Raw genomic sequence first — 18,123 nt, 5'->3', positions numbered from 1 at the left:
GGTCCCGAATCGGATTGAGTTTGGGTCGGTCACTTGAAAAGTTCGGATCGAGTCGAGTTGGACCCAATCCGGTCCGACTCGACTCGGTGCCCACCTCTACCAGTAAACAACTCACCAATTTGCAAGGTTTTCAAATACAATATTTAATTTAATGAATACAAAGTGCCTCAAAAGACAAATGCACCTTTCGTATCCATAATTCTCTAAGGGATATTGTTGCCCATGTCATCATCATCATAATCATCTAAGCCTTGTTCGGACTAATTAGGGTCGGCTACATGAATCCTGTTCCTCCATTCCACCCTATATAGGACCATAACTTCAGTTAGACCGTAGGTCATCATGTCTTTTCTTACAACCTCCACCCACTTCCTTTTGGACCTTCCCCTTGTCTTTTTCGAGCCTTTAGCTTGCACCAACTCACTCCTAACCAGTATAGTTCTTGGTCTCCTTTGCACAATGAGCAAACCATCTAAGTCTACTTTCCGTTATCTTATTACCTATTGGTGCTACTCTGAGTTCCCTTAAATGCATTCATTTCTAATTATATCCTTCGTTGTTTTGCTACTCATCCATTTCTATATCCTCATTTTAGCTACACTCATTAGGGGTGCACACGGGTCGATTCGGTCCGGTTCCGGGGTGAAACCGGAACCGAACCATTCCTAACAGTTCTACAATTTTTGGAACCGGAACTGGACCCTTAGCACCCTAGAACCGAACCGGAATCGGACCGTGAAAAACGGTTCGGTTCCACGGTTCTTCAAGCATGACAGAAACAAAAAAAACCAACGGAGGAAATGAAGAGATGGGTTATCTACAGTTTCTTCAAGCCCTCATTTTTCACCCTCAGATCTTTGCAAGCATTATCAAGACTTTCAAACTCTCGTTTGACCCCAACAATTACAAACCTCATCAATACATCATAAAAACCAAACCTAGTATTATAGAGCAAAAGAGAAGCTACAAAATCAAATAGACCTTCTTCAAGTTGGACTTCTTCAACAACTACAAATCCACCTTTTTCTTCAATTCAACATATGTCTGCTGATACTGAATCAAGAGCATTAGCCTCATTTCATTCGATATCCAATAAACATTGGATGCATGTGAACTTGTTGTATTCACAACATTTTATTTTCTGCCAATGTTGAGAGAGAGAGAGAGAGGGCAGGGGTGGCAACACCCAGCAGTCGGGCTAGAGAGATTAGATATTTAGGGTTGTTTTTTTTTTTTTTTTTTTTTTTTTTGGTTTTAAAGTAAAGGTTCGGATCAATGGTTTGGGCCACGGTTCGGTTCGGTTCGGTTTTACAGGCCCTAAACCGGAACTGATCCATATCCAACGGTTCTCGAAAATTTGGAACCGGAACCGGAACTGGTGCTATCTAAAACCAGACCAAACCGGACTGATCCAACGGTTCCGGTCCGGTTACACAGTTCTACCGGTTCGATGTGCACCCCTAACACTCATCCTATGAACATGTTGCTCCTTAGCTGCTCAACATTCTGTCGCATAAAGCATGGCTGGTCTTATATTTATGTACATTCTATCAAAACATCATAATCAATCTCCCCATTCTTTTGAGTAATAGATCCAAATCTCTTTTGAGGATTCTCTTGACCTTTGATTTCAACTAAAGCCACACCTATATAGCTGTTCTTACTAAAGCTGCATTCCAAGTACTCTTTCTTGGTGCAGGACTTAGATGTAGGATCCTTCTAACTAGATGCCGGACCCACTTTAGATCCACTACTTTCCTATTTAGACTTGTTTACATTTTGAAACAGATGCTTCCCTGCTTCCGCATCCAAATATATTGCTGCTTCATTTCATGCTTCGTGCAATAGTGTGGGAAACCGAACAAAAGCTCCTACTTCCAAGTTATGGTCATACTAGGGGCTGACTAGAGTTGTAGTTGGGTGGTTGATTGGTAAAGACAAAGCCTTCTTTACAGACCACCTTAGAAACAGGAAGATAATCACTACAGGATGCATAATTTGTTTGAGCAATGGTGAATCTGTGGACTGCTTCTTTATTCATTGTGGCATGATGGGCGTATGGAGGGGCTTTATGGAGTTGTTTGAGATGTCTAGGGTGATGCGTAAAATGATTGCATGAATTTTCAAGCTTGGGATAGAGTTTGCAAGGGCAAAAAAAGGTCTTATGGAGGCTAACTTTAGGTGGGGTATTTATCTGGAAAGCAACAACAAGATTTTCAACAAGAGATCAAAGTTGCCAATGGTAACATTCCAGATAGCAAAGAATAAAGTGATTGAATGGGGTTGGTAAGGTCATATGGTGTCCTAGATTTCGTTGTAACCTCAAAGAGGGGAAAATTGGAAACTTGGCTCCCTGCAATGTTGGAATGGGCTTGTATTCTGAGTGAGAGGCATGACAAACGAATCCCGTCTCTCAACTCAAATGGCCTGTGTTCTTTGGTGTGCCCTTACTGATTGGAATTTTCAGGTTCAGTTCCCCAGCATTCCTGAAGATATGGAAGGCTCCACTTCCGATGAAAGTGAGGGCTTTTGCTTGAACAGCCTCTTTTGCGGATATCCTTATCATCAACCACCTAAGAAATAGGGGAATAGACTTAGTGAATAGGTGTGTGCTTTGCTTCGGTGAGAGGAGTTTGTGAATGTCTATTCTGGCATTTCTTGTATTCAAGGGAGATTTGGGTTGCTATGTTCTCTAAGTTTGGTATGGTGTGGGCCTTCCCTTCTTCTATCCTGAAGCTTTTTGAATGCTGGGCTGCTGCAGCATGTGGTCCAAATGGCCTGATTCTTTAGAAGATGGCTCTTTTTGCTGTGTTATGGTCTCTCTGGCTTGAGAGAAATCAGAGAGTTTGTTAAAGTAAATCCTGCTTTGTAGGCATTCTGGCTAAAAGAATTTACTTGTTGGTGTCTTGGGCTGGGGCCCACTCCAATTCCAAGGTAATCCCCTTTGTAATGTTTCGTGCCTGTTGTAGAATTTATCCTTAGGTCCAAGCGGTGTTTTAAATAGCGAATATCATGGTCTTCTGCTCATTAGATGAGCTGTTAGAGACATTGTAAGTGTGTGTGAGTGATCCAGGGCTCAATCCCTATTAGTGTTACCTTTAAAAAAATAGCGAATAGTATGTACCATAGTGTCCACTCCTTTGAAGCATGAGGTATAAGCTACATAATGTGAAGTGTGAGTTACATGCTACTTCTAGACTGTTGAGTGTATTCCCATGTATCATTGTTAAACGTAAACTACTTGCTACTTCTAGATTGTTAAGCGTGAGCTGCATGCTACTAGTTAAGTGTAGATGGGTTTACACAGTAAAACTTTTACTTGATGGATCAATTGATCATTACCAAGCTAGGTTACTTGCCAAGGGTTACACTCTAGATTTTCTAAATACTTCTTCGCCGGTGGCCAAGTTCAATTCGGTTTGGGTTTTTGTATCAATAGCTGCAAATCGTGGTTGGCACTTCTTTCAACTAGATGTAAAGAATGTATTTATGCATGTAGAATTGCATAAATCTATATATTGATTGAAGTAGTCGCCAAGAGCCTGGTTTGAGAAGTTCAACATCATGGTGTTATCGTATGGATTGAAGATAAGTAAAGTAGATCACTTCGTTTTCTCAAAGCATACTACATTTGGCTATATTGTACTCATTATGTATGTGGATGACATTATAATGATGGGTGATGACTTGGAGGGTATTAAGAAACTGAGTCGTATTTTCAATCTCAATTTCAAATCAAAGATTTCTGTCTTCTTTGATATTTTCTGGGCATTGAAGTGGCAAAATCTAAAGTTGGAATAAATCTATGTCAAAGGAAATATGTTTGTGACTTATTGCAAGAGACATGTGTGCTACATGTCAAGCTTGCAGATATACTGATGGATCCTTGTCTCAAACTTGAGCTTGAAGAAGGAGAGTTATTGGCAGATCTTGACATGTATAGAAGACTCGTTGGCAAGCTCATCTATTTGATTGTCATTACACCAGGCATTCCCATTTCAGTCGACATAGTTAGTTTATGCAAAATCTAAGAGCCACATTTATTTTCAGTCATGAGAATTCGTAGGTACTTGAATTGTACACTTGGGAAATGTATCTTGTATAGATTTCATGGTCATCTCTAGATAGTTGGTTATTCATATGCAGATTATGCATGGTAGAGATATGATAGACAGTCGACTATAGGTTATTGCACCTTCCTTGGTAGCAATGTGATTACCTGAAAAAGTAAAAAGAAGAATGGTCAAGTGCTGAGGGCTTGGGGTGGAATATAGATTAATGGCACACAACTTGTGAACTTGTTTGGCTTAAATCGCTTCTTGAAGAATTGGAGCATTTAGAGATTGATTGCTACTTCATTCGAGATAAGATCTTTCAGAAGGAAATCTACACTTTGTATATTTTATCACGTAATCGGGTTGGAGATTTATTCACCAAATCATTTGGGAAGTCTTAGTTCGAAAAACTTATATCTAAGCTAGACATGTATGATATCTATGATCCAGCTTGGGGGGGAGTGTTAAATGATCATTTCGCTGGACTATTTGGGCTATTGGGCTTTATTGTATATGATGGATTGTGTTTAGGCCGATAGGATTGGTGAGGGGGCATGTGGAGTCAATTGGACTATTCTTCTTCTTCTTCTGGTAGTTCCTCTCTCTTCACATGAGCTTTGTAGTCCTTTGGAGTTTTTGTAGTTTTTTTAAAAAATATTTTTTAATGAAATTATTGATTATCCATCATAAAGAAAAACAAAAGACTGGTGATGATTGATGAGAATCTCGTTGCTCATTGGGTAGATGCCTAAGGCCAGCTTGTGTCCGCATGATTTCTCATCATCATTTCTTTCTTTTTTAATATCGGTCTTGTCTTGTACCCTTTTTATTTTTTTGTTCGGTTTAATAAAATCATCACCACCATAAAAAGGGTATTGGTTCTGCTATTTTTAAGCTGCTTGTGATGCCGCCACCAATCCCCAACCTACATGTGGTTTGGCCCACGGGGGGACCCTACCTGATCACGTGTGGTTCTAATCAGTTTATTATGAAATTAAAGTGTATACGCAGGAGTATACTGGAAACTACCATACGGTTGTATAGAAACAGCAATATAGACAACTATATGGGTATTTGCAAGCGTATACACATGTATACAGCCCATACTTTTGTCTGGTGGCTAATCTCAATGGTTAATTAGGATTCTTTATTTATTCTTTCTGTTTTTGATTTTAGAACCAGGTTTACCTATAACTAGAAATACTTGTTGGGTATAATACAAAACTCTGTATTTTAGTTTTGTAAGTATGGCTTCATGGCCATAAACATAGACACATCATCAACGTCTAAGACTTATTCCAACTAATTGGGTTGTCTAGCTTTGATCCATGGTTGTTTCTTGTGCTGCAACTCTGGTACATTACTCCATTCAAGAAAAAAATTAAAAAGACTGGTACATAACTAGTTCTTTGGATCTAGCTTTGCATTATCTATATTCTAGAGCCTTCCTCCAAACATTCAATTTAGTATTTTGCTTTCTTTCTAGTCTCACCTGACGTTTTGAATTGCTTAAGCTTCGTAGCATGTGGCTTACACTACCTAGGTAGTGTAGTCTTCACTCTATGTAGTTCATGAAAATAGTTTTAGTTGTGTGTAGTCTACACTACATACATAGACACGCTATGTTGCATACTCTAAACACTGGTTTGCTTATACTGCAAGTTATTTTTCACTAAAAAAATCAAACCAATTAATGTTTTCAATGATTTGTTACATTTTTATATTTTCAATAAAAATTAGTTAATCTTTTTAATGAATTTAGTAAAATAATATAAATAATGGTAGTAAATCAGTTCTATTGCTGTTTCTTTATGTTTATACTTATGGTTTGCCCTATTTTTCTTTTTGTTTTAGGCCGCATTTGGCTGCACCAATTATCATGAAATTTCATGAACCAAGTGCAATCTTAATTAGCAATCTAGAAGTAGTGTGTAGCATACACTACACGCTACATGGCTTACACTCTCGCTTTAGAGGGGTGAATGCTATGCTACATACACTATTCGCTATTTAAAACACTTGTCTTGTTGACGAACACCACATTAGCAAACAACATATATCATTGGATGTTATCTTGAATGTTGGAGGTTTATTCATCTATAGTGAAGGCAGAAAGGTTGGGGTGTGATGCTGACCCTTGATGAAAACTATGCCTAGGTACTTACCAATCTGACCACTGGCTGTTCTCACTTTGTAGTGGCCCCCTTGTATATGTCTTTAGAATGTCATTTTTATCCTCATGGGACCCTTCCTCATAATCACTTACCACATAAATTCTCTAGGTACTGTATCATATGCTTCTATAGATCTATAAAATTCATATGTAGATTCTCCCTTTTATGTCGGTACATTCCCATCAATTGTCTATGTAGAAAATAGCTTTAATTTTAATCTTCCTAACGTGAAGCCAAATCGATTTTCTGAGGTCATCCTTATTTTTGTTCTTAATATTTGTTCGACTACCTTCTCCTGGAGCTTCATAGTATTCATAAGTTTCGTCCTTTGATGGTGGTGCAACTTGGCACATCCCCCTTGTTCCTATAAACAAGTATTATGGTGCTTCTCCTCTACCAATATGGCATTTTCTTTCATCATCACCACCATCATCAAAATCTTGGCCTAGCGATTCGGGATTGGTTTTGCAAATCGCGTTTCACCAAACAATGCAAATGCTGCTGTCCTTTGTAAGAGAAGTTGCTCCATTATCCCTTCTCATTGCCTGAATCTGGGCCCTTTTCAGTCTTCTTGTCATCTTCTTTTCAGGTCTTTCAACCATAAACATTGCCATCCTAATTGTATCCTTTTATGGCATTTTCTTTGCCAGCAAAATATTCTTTAAAAGGCTATTATGGATATATATTAGGGGCATCTTAGTGTGGAGTCTTACCTTTCATGAAATTATAAAGATGAAGAAAATTCGCTTTTTGGGTGTTTTAAACGATTTGTTTATTGATCCCAAGCTATCGGATCATAAGATCTGGATAGGAGTGATGAATAGATATTTTTCTTCTTTACCATTGTGCAAATGTGCGGGGGAATCTGCGGGGTTAGCTTGGCTGCTGTTTTCCCTTGTGGCTCAGTGGAGTCTGTTTATGTTGTCTAGTTTGTGGGCCTCTTTGGGTGGCCCTATTTGAGTTGTATAATGTTTCCTAGTTTTTCTTCTTCTTCTTCTTCTTCTTCTTCTTGGTTCTTTTGCTTTCTTCTTGCTTTGCCTGGTTTTGTGTATTTCTGTTTTGTTTTCGTTTGTTTGGGTTGCTTTTGCTCCCTATAATAAATTTCAATCTTCAAAAAAAGAAAAAAGAAAAAAAAGTGTGGGGGAATGGTATATCATTAAGTATTGAAGCTTTTGCTTGGTTGGCTACTGCTTGCAAAATTTTAAGGTGGACAATCCAAAGAAAAAGAATTTTGCACTTTGGCACTTCCCAACACTTGCTTCGCTTGCCAGGAAGACGATGAAACCGTCGATCACTTATTCCATTGTTTACCCTTGAGAGAGAGGTGTGGAGTCATTTCTTCATTGCCCTATTTGACTCATTTCTTTCCTGAGCCCATTTTCCCCATGTACCTTTCATACCCTCCGCTATCCTTCACGTCTGTTTAAGTCTTGACTTGTAATACCATTTTCCTCTATAAAAGTCCTTGTGTATCTAATGCTTGCTAAAATCATCTTTCTTACTTATTTCCCGTCCTATCCAAGATGCATTTACGCTAATGATATTTATTATCTCCTCGACCAAAATTACTTTAATTGGCTTATTTCTATTGCCCATTCTCTTAACCCCCAATATTCTATCCTTCCAAGTTTTTTCGTATTAACTATCCCTACCCTGATGTTAGTATTATCCTCTCTCATATACAACAATTTGTAGCAATCTCTAATCTCTTTTGCTTTTGCTCCTTTCCACTTTGTCTCCTGAAAGCATTTTAATATTAACCCTTCCTTTCCTTCTATCCACCAACTTCATAACTTGGCAATGTTCTCACATTGCATGTGGTGAGTGAATTTTTCCTCACATGGATTTGCTTCTTCACCCACACTCGTCCAGTTTGGTGTGAAAATCTTGAGCACTTTCTACAGTAGTGGGGCATCTTTGCAATGTTGTTGCTTTTAGGAAACCCTATTGCACACCTTTCCAGACTTTTTGCCGCAATTGGGTTTAGAAAATGGGAGCTATTGCTTCTGGGGAATGCCCTGGATTACTCTTGTTCACTTTCCACCACAACTGAGATACAAATTGTGGTGCATCACTTCTAAGGAATGACCTAGCTTAATGAAGATTCAAAACAAGATTCATTCTTTTTGGTAGTTCGGTAGCAGTTTGAATGTTTTTGCCTACTTGACATTAACCTTGTAAAGCTATTTGGCTCCAAAAAAAGAAATAAGAAAAAAAAAAAAAATCCTATCTTTCAGTCATACAAATGAAAGAAGCCTTGAATGACAGTTGAGTCCTGTTTAGTACCACTGAGTCGCTGTTCTGAAATTCTTTTGTGCTTTTCTTCACCTCATTTCCTCTTCTTTTGTTTCTTTTCTTTTTCTTTTTGTTCTTTACTCACATTTATACCAAAATATTTGATGATCTATGCCTTTTGATGTCATTGTCTGCTACAGTGCTCAACGGTTACATGACTTGGGCAATGAGTCAAAGTTGCTTCCTCTTTGGAGACAGGTAAGTTTTTTCTTGAATGTTGACTTGATTGAATATTGTTCTTTAAAATGTAAGAAATGTAGTTGTTCTTTGAAGTGTATTTAAGAGATGTAGTTCTTATCTCTAGTTTGGAGATCCCTTTTTATCTGCAGCTTATATTGTTTATATCCTTTCTTAATTACTGGCTTTGTGCTTCACAAGTGCACCTGCAAGGTTCCTGTAGATGTTTGATATAAAGGTTACTCCAAAACTTGGTAACATGTGGCAATTGATTGTCACTAATCATTAACACCAACACTTTCTTTCTTGATTCTAGTAATTTTGCCACTGTTTCAGAGTTGGTCATGGGGACCAAGGATGGTGGATTTTCAATTGTTAAGGGTTTTTGGGGAATTAGGAAATAGCTAACATTTTTAACAAGAAATATTTATGTTCCAAAGCCTCACAAGGGACAAGAAATGATTAAAATTTTGAGCAATGTAGAAATGCAAAATGATTGCTAAGAAAGTCATGAGTGAGGCTAAGCTTAAGGCTTGTGGTGATCTTTACAATAGATTGGGGATAAGGGAAGGTGAGAAAGATGTCTTCAAACTTGCAAAAATGAGAAAGAGGAAGAGTAGGGACCTAGATCATGTTAGATGCATTAATAGAGATGACTGGAGGGTACTAGTCAAGGATAATGAGATCAATGCAATGTGAAGAGCTGTTTTCAAAACTTGTTAAATGACAACTACGTTGAAAGCATGGGGAGGATAGAAGGAACCATAAACTCAAATGGCGTCAGAAACTATAGATACTTTCGTAGGATTAGGATATTGGAAATGGAAGAAGCTTTGAGAAAGATGAAAACATGAAATGCCCTCATAGAGGTTTGGAAGTGCATGGGAGATACTGGGTTAATGGATGAGCCAGTTTATGAAACTATGGGAGAGAATAATTGAGTAAAGACTAAGGCATGAGATGGATATAACTATGCATGTGACTATAGATACTTTCGTAGGATTAGGATATTGGAAATGGAAGAATCTTTGAGAAAGATGAAAATAGGAAAGGCCCTCATAGAGGTTTGGAAGTGCATGGGAGATACCGGGTTATTTTGGTTGTCATAGTTGTTCAACAAGATTCTAAGATCAAAGAAAATGCTAGATGAATGGAGGAAAAGCACCATGCTACATATTTATAAAAATAAAGGAGACAGAGTTGCACTAACTATCATTGGATAAAATGGTGAGCCATTTTATGAAACTATGGGAGAGAATAATTGAGTAAAGATTAAGGCATGAGATGATATATCTGAAAATCAGTTTGGTTTCATATCGGGGAGGTCTACCACGGAAGCTATCTTCCTACTTAGACAATTGATGGAGAAATGTAGGGAGAGGAGGATCTCACATGGTCTTTATCAACCTAATGAAAGCATATGGTAGGGTCACTAGAGAGTTAAATTGGCTGTTGTTGGAAAAAAATGGGTTTTGAGAGGATATATTGACATGGCTAGAGGGTATGTATGAGGAGCGGTAGCAAATGTGGGGACCACTAGTGGAGAGATAGGTGAGTTCCCAATTACTGTAGGCTTGCCCCTAGGGTGGTTATTGAGCCCATATGATGGGGATATTAGAGGACCTACTCGAGTGTACAAGAGATGAAGATGATCACCCACATCAGCACAACTTTCTTTGTCGATGGGAGATGAGCTCCAGATAGGGCCCGCCGGGCCATTTTGAAGACCCCACATGCATTGGACATGCATCAGGAAGACCCCACCTTAGGATGATGCATGTGGGATGCTTAGGAGACTATTTTAGTGATAAGATTTCTATTTCGTGTTGATTTGACTGTCGATTAGGCTATTAGGCTACCAGATCTTTTAGATCTAGGCCCCTTGGACTGTGATCTTGCTTTCTTTATAGTTTTTGGTATTTTTAGGAGTTATTTGATGGTTGAGATTGATAATATATGTTTTAGTTTTCTTATTTTGGATAATGGGCCACTTCACTTAAGTGAGTAGCATAGTTGTAATTATGCTGGATTTAATTCTGAATTTTTAATTATAAAAGCACAAAGGGGGTGGAGTTCTAACTCTAGTGGTGTTATTAAGAAGAAAAAAAAGAAGAAGAATAGTGGAGCTCTTTTGTGTGAAGGAATTTTTCTCCTTATTTTCTAGGATTTTTTTATTAAAAAAAAAAACCTCCATTCCAATTAAATTGTGGAAGGCTAGAAGCTTGTTTGGTGGTGGATTCGAAGGTACATCATTCGAATCCAAAATCCCCAATTCTCAGGAACCTTTTGAAGAACTCCACAATTTCTAAAAACTCTAATTCCAAAATCCCCAATTCCCAGGAACCCTAATTCTCCATATTTCATTTTTTTCCCTTCCTAACCCTAATCATAAAACCTACTAGTCATTCCCTTGAGTATGGAATGTGTCTATGCTAAATTGGAAGTTCAATCCTTTCATCGGTCCTAGTTTTAATTGATTTATGTGATTTCTTAGCATGCGGGCATGTGATTTAAGTTAAATTAGATTTTATTTCCTATTGTTTATTCTTAATCAATTGGTAGGTTAGCATCTTTTGTTAATTGAATTACTTTATAGACTTTCATAATCTCCACGTTGTATGCTAGCATTAAATCATGTGTCCTGCATCAAATCTCCACGTTGCGTGCTAGCATTAAATCATGTGTCCTGCATCAAATTTGGTATCAGAGACATAGGTTTAGCATAGGATTTTTGTGTTGCATCTAGGTTAAGAGTCACATGTAGGGTTAGTAGAGCATTCATTACATATAGGATCATATTGCTGAATTTTTGTTGGAGTATCCTATTGCTGAATTTTCAGCTAGCGTTTCCCCTTATACCATTGCTGAAATTTCAGCATAGTAATCTCAAGTTGTCACATTGCTGAATTTTCAGTTTGTAATTTTCAGATTACACTTTTGCTGAATTTTCAGTTTGGCACTGTCAGATTATTATCCTACTAAATTTTTTCAACATAAGATTTGATGATAGCGACTTGCTGAATTTTCTGGTTAGTGTGTCTAGCGTGATCTCTAGGTTAGTACTATCATTGTCATCACATTGTCCTAGGACCTAGGGTTTTCTTTAGAGTGTCTGTGTATGCCCACTCGTTCAGGATGTGGTTTTGGCCTACATCCCACTATGAATCTAGAGCAGATTGACGAGGCCCTTAACGCTATCAACAACTGTCTGACGGCTATTTAAGCGCACAATAGGACCAGCACAACCCAATTGACCGTGATCAATGTGCGTGTCAGTCGGTTTGAAGCCTCCCTTCAGGCAAACCTCAACACTCGGGAAGATGTCCAATCGCAAGTCAGGGATCAAGTTGAGACTGTACCACTTGCAATTATTAGCCGCACCTTAAGCCAAATTGTAGAAAGTGATGATTGGCGCAGGGATTCAATTTTCTACACTTATGCCAAGTGTGGTGGCAAAAATTGCAAGGTGATCATTGATAGTGGCAGTTGTATCAATGCGGTATTTGCTCGCACCGTGGACCGCTTAGGTATGCTAGTCGTTCCTCACCCTCAACCCTATTGAGTCTCATGAGTTGATGCATCTTCAATTCTAGTTTTTCAGCATTGTCCTATTCCCATCTAGTTTTGTTCCTATACGGACACGTTGTGGTGTGATGTTTTGCCTATGGATATAGGTCACATCATTTTAGGCAGGCCTTGGTTGTATGACATGGACACAACACTATTTGGTCGCTCGAATACGTGTTTGTTTTTGTATGGAGGCAAAAGGATTGTCTTGAAGTCTCTTTCGCCTAAAAGCATCCCTAAAAAGGAGGACGTCAAGACATGTGGTCCTGAAGATGTGATGAAACTCTATCTTGAGTCTCTTCCTATAGTTAATGCCAAAGAGTCTGAAAGAGAGACAAACTGATTTGGCGCTGTATGCGCACGTGGCAAGTGAGGTCACACCTAAGATTATTCTGGAGATTCCACCTGAGGTTACACTTGAGGGTAGTGTAGAGTTACCATCTGAGGTGAGTCCGGTATTGGAGGAGTCTAATGTTGTTATTCCAAAGGGCATACCAGACAAGTTTACACCCATGTGGGACATTCATGCATTGACTCTACCAAACCTTCATCACGATCAAATGAGTACTGGGGAGGAAGTGGATTTGGAAAGACAAGTAGATGAGCCTATGACCCTATAGATTGCATACCCATGTCTGTGTTCCATGGGCCTTCAAAGTCTGGACATGCATCTACACAACATACGCATGACTTGAATGTGGAGATTGGAAAAAGAATCAATATGAGTAATGAAACCTACAAAATGATTGCTGACTCACACCATAGGATTAAAGAGTTTGTTATGGGTGATGAAGTCATGATTAAAATATGTCCAAAAAGGTTTCCACGGAGAACTATAGAAAGATTACAAGCCCATAGCGTTGGATCATATAAAATCTTGAAAAGACTGGGTTCGAATGCTTACTTAATAGCTCTTCTACCTATCATGGGTATCAGTTCCACATTTAATGTGGAAGATTTTGTACTGTTTCATGGACATTCCCCTAACCCTCACATGGACTTAAATGATGATGCCCTAGACAAGTCCCAAAACCCATGGCCATTACCAAACCCCTTTTATCAACCTCTACCATCCGTACCATCCATACCTATGAGAATAGAGGAGATGAGGATATCTTAGATGAAGAAGTGATTTCCACACGACATGGCCGTTACCAGGAGTACCTTGTCAAGTGGAAGGGCAGACCAAAATCAGACAGTACGTGGATCACAGAAGCAGAGCTTTAGCGATGAGACCCAGATCTCCCCGAGCATCATTGCAGCTTTATTTCGCTAGAGGCGAAATCTCCTCAGCTGAGGGGAATTGATGGGGACATCAGAGGACCTACTCGAGTGTACTAGAGACGAAGACGATTACCCATATCAGTGCAACTTTCTTTGTGGATGGGAGACGAGTTACAGATAGGGCCTGTCGGGCCATTTTGAAGACCCACATGCATTGGACGTGCATCAGGAAGACCCCACCTTGGGATGATGCATGTGAAATGCTTAGGAGACTATTTTAGTGATAGGATTTCTATTTCGTGTCGATCCGACCGTTGGATCTTATCGATCAGGCCATCAGGCCACTAGATCTTTTAGATTTGGGCCCCTTGGATTCTGATCTTGCTTTTTTTATGATTTTTGGTATTTTTAAGAGTTATTTGATGGTTGAGATTGATAATATATGTTTTGGTTTTCTTATTTTGGATAATGGGCCACTTCACTTAAGTGAGTGGCATAGTTGTAATTATGCTGGATTTAATTCTGAATTTGTAATTATAAAAGCACAAAGGGGGTGGAGTTCCAACCCTAGTGGTGTTATTAAGAAGAAAAAAAAAGAAGAGTGGAGCTCTCTTGTGTGAAGGAATTTTTCTCCTTATTTTCTAGGTTTTTTTTTTTAAAATTAAAAAAAACCCTCCTCCCTTCCAATTAAATTGTGGAAGGGTAGAAGCTTGTTTGGTGATGGATTCGAAGGTACACCATTCCTCTTCCTCTTCTTCAAAAGGTATTCTTCGTCTTACATCTTTCTTCTCTCCTCTTTGAAAGGTATTCTCTTCTTCTCTTGTCTTCTTCTTTTCCCTTTCATTACAACCTTCTAAACCCTAGATCTTCAATTTCTTATTTTCCCAAATTTCTAAAAATCCTAATTCCAAAATTCCCAATTCTCAGGAACTCTAATTCTCCATATTTCATATTTTTCCCTTCCTAACCCTAATCACAAAACTCATTAGTCATTCCCTTGAGTGTGGAACGTGCCTATACTAAATTGGAAGTTTTATCATTCCATTGGTCCTAGTTTTAATTGATTTATATGATTTCTTGGCATGCGGGCATGTGATTTAGGTTGAATCAGATTTTATTTCCTATTGTTTACTCTTAATCAATTGGTTACTTTATGGACTCTTTCATAATCTCCACGTTGCATGCTAGCATTAAATCATGTGTCCTGCATCACCATACCCTTTTGCATTGGTTATGGACAAGTTAACAAGGTCTTTGTTAACCTAACGAAAGCATATTGTGGTCTTTATTAACCTAACAAAAGCATATAGTTGGGTCCCTAGAGAGTTAATTTGGCTGTTGTTGGAAAAAAGGGGGTTTTGAGAGGATATATTGACATGACTAGAGGGTATGTATGGGGAGCAGTAACAAATTTGAGGACCACTAGTGGAGAGACAGGTGAGTTCTCAATTACTGTAGGCTTGCCCCAGGGGTGGTTATTGAGCACATACCTTTTTGCATTGGTTATGGACAAGTTAACGAGGCATTTGTAGGAAGAGATCCCATGGCCTATAATGTTTATAAATGATAGTTTTGATTGCCACGATGAGGGAGGGCGTAAACTCAGAAGTTAGAATTATGTAGCGGTGCTTTGGAATATAAAGGGTTTAACATTAGTCGGACAACAACAGAGCATATAGAGTGCAATTTTAGTAATAGTTGGAGTGGAGATGAGGAATTAGTTAAGATCATTGATCAAGAAGTTTCCCAAAATGATCACTTTCAATATCTTGGCTCAATAATTCATGAGTGGAGAGACTGAGAAGGATGTTGCCCATAGAATTCAAGCTGAATGGAAGAAGTGGAGATGTGCATCGGGAGTTTTATGTGATCGTCGTGTATCACTCACACTAAAGGGGAAATTTTATAGGATAGCTATAAGACCAGCCATGTTTTATTAGACAATGTTGAGTAGTTGAGGAACAACATGTTGATTGGGTGCGTGCAGCTGAAATGAGGATGTTGAGATGGATGAGTGGTAAGATGAGGAAGGATAGAATTAGAAATGAATTCATTCGAGAGAACTTAGGATCAACAACAATTGGTAATAAGATGAGGAAAAATTGACTTAGACAGTTTGGTTGTGTGCAATAGAGACTGAGAATTGCGGCAGTTAGGAGTGAGTTGGTGCAAGTTGAAGGCTATAAAATGGCAAGGGAAAGGCCCAAAAGGACATGGGCGGAGGTTGTAAGGAATCTAATTGAAGTTTTGGCTCTTGATAGAGTGAAATGGCGAAACTGGACTCATGTAGCTAACCCCAATTAGTTGGGATAAAGATGAGGAGCACAGCTAGTGTTAGGCATACCCCTACTAGTTGCTAAACAAAAGGGAAATGATTATAGCCTGTTGTACAAGAAACCTTTCTGATATTCATCAACAATGCAAAGAAGGGATAGGTTCAAAGAAGGTTGGAGCTTGAAAGGTAGAGCTGAGTTTTCTCAATCCAGTCAACAGCTCTGTTACATTCTCGCCAGTGTGAAATATGTGTTGTTGATATTTTGCAATATCGATGGATGTTTGGATGGAAGATTGGATGGTTAAATAGGCTAGATGGGATGGTTTGACTAATTTCTTACAACAACACATGCTTTTGAGGCCCCTTTAAATGGAAACTTGTTATGTATGCATTCTTTTTGATTTTATATATATATATATATATATATATATATATATATATATATATATATATATATATATATATATATAAAACATTTTAACATCTCCTGAAGTTTTGCTAAAAATTCCACCGTTTTCCCCATGTTTCCATGCATTTCCGGTTATCGGCGATATCGATATTATTTCCATATCCTTGGCCAGCGAAACTTGTAGCAATGCCGATACTTCGAACATTGGCCATGGGCAATCAATTTCCTTGCTAAGAATTTGAACTATGGTCTGGGAGTTGGATTTGATACATAATCTGCCACTGTTCATTTATATCGCAATTTCAGAGCATCCCTGACGGATAACAACTTTGTGAGAAGGATACTGGAGTGGTTGGCTAGGTAGCAAAGGCAAGGAGTGGATCACCTTTAGAGTTACGGAACAATTCTGCTGAAGCTGGCCTCCTGAAGGTGAGATTGGTCCACCGGTGTTGATTTGGTCCACTGGTGTTGACTTTAGCCTATCCAGTGATATGCTTTTCCTAGGAGTAAATCTGAATGACAAAATTGGCAAGTGAACATGGTCTCCCTGAACTCGAGTCCCAAAAGGAGAAGGGTCTGTTGGGGTTTGACTTTTAAGTATGTATGAGAGAATCTACTGTGGACTTCTTGCAAATTAGTTTAAGGATGATAAATATGTGCTTGCCTCGAAAAACTTATGCTGATTTCTCTCCTTCCAGATTCTGTAAAATGAAGTTTCCAAAGGCAAGTTTCAATAAAGTTGCAGAAGCATCCAAACCTTTGAAGTGGGTGACAATAAAAGTACACTCGTAAAGAATAGAAGACCGATGTGTGGAAATCTTATGAAGAATAGTTAACTACATCCAGGAGGAGAAGGAGAACTTGAAGAAGAGGTGATCAGACGAGATTCTGTCATAGTTAGATAGAAAGTGGATTGCTTACACTGTTTGGCCATGGGAGATTATTCCATCATAATAAGCCTTGTGCAAGAGAGCCAGCGATGCAATGATTGACTGTCTTTGAACTTTTCATTCAGACCAAATTATATCATGCTAGTCTAGGCTAGGTTAGTGTTGGTGAATTTGTTTGCTAGTGGAACTGAGGGAAAATTTCCACCATCTTTTAGCTTCGAAGGTTGCAAAATCCTCCTAAGAATAGAGATCGTGGGGGCAAGGACTTTGGGGAAGATAATCAGGTCATCTGTAAATACGAGGTGTGAAACATGAGTATCGGTTTATAATGGGTATTAAAGTTTCCTTTTCGGAATTCACCTTCTAGCAGATTAGAGAACATTTATATGGTAATTATGAATAGGTAGGGAGAGATTGGGTCTCTCTGCTGTAATACTCTTGAGCTAGCAAAGTATCCTTTGGGTGATCATTTAATGGGGAGTTGGAACTTGGGGGCAAAGAAGCAGGCCCATATCCACTGGATCGAAAAATCGTTGAATCCCATGGCTTAAAGGCCAAAAAGAACAACATTCCAACTTATATGGTTGAAGACCTTGCAAGATCAACTTTAATACTCATCCGCAAGGTGTTCCGTAATGGTAATGGTGGATGTAACGGCCACCATTGTTACCTTTACGATACGGGGCATAACGACTGTTACTTACGATCTCTTTTTCTTATTATTTTTATTTATTTATTGAAAACCCCCGGAAAAACCTGTATCTACCCCGTAATGTTGATTAAAAAGTATGAAAAACCTGTGTCTGTCTCGTAATAGACCATTACGGGGCTATTATAGCCTTTATAGGGGACGTAATGTGCCGTTAACGGCAATTACAGTTCATTTTTTCCATAACGGCTATTACGACCGTTACGACCCCGTAACGTGACCGTTACTTTTACGTAACGGCCTTTACGGCACACCATGCTCATCCGGTTCAGTACCCATCCTGATAATTGTGGATTAAATAAAGAGAAAGTGGGATGCTTTTAGTTATGTTTCTCTTTGGATTAAGGG

At 38.7% G+C, this 18,123-nt stretch overlaps 1 protein-coding gene across 5 annotated transcripts in view; it reads left to right on the top strand.

The window, feature by feature from the left end:
* Positions 1 to 18,123, top strand: part of LOC131251411 (phosphoinositide phosphatase SAC6-like) — a 139,018-nt gene that overhangs the window by 25,698 nt on the left and 95,197 nt on the right. For all 5 annotated transcript variants that reach the window (XM_058252091.1, XM_058252094.1, XM_058252092.1 and 2 more), the window contains one exon: positions 8,665 to 8,722. In XM_058252091.1, coding sequence (XP_058108074.1) covers positions 8,665 to 8,722 — 58 coding nt within the window. The remainder of the gene's footprint in view (positions 1 to 8,664; positions 8,723 to 18,123) is intronic.

The sequence above is a fragment of the Magnolia sinica genome, chromosome 7 (genome assembly GCF_029962835.1).
Source record: "Magnolia sinica isolate HGM2019 chromosome 7, MsV1, whole genome shotgun sequence".
Classification (NCBI taxonomy): domain Eukaryota; kingdom Viridiplantae; phylum Streptophyta; class Magnoliopsida; order Magnoliales; family Magnoliaceae; genus Magnolia; species Magnolia sinica.
This window is presented reverse-complemented; position numbering and strand designations above follow the sequence as displayed.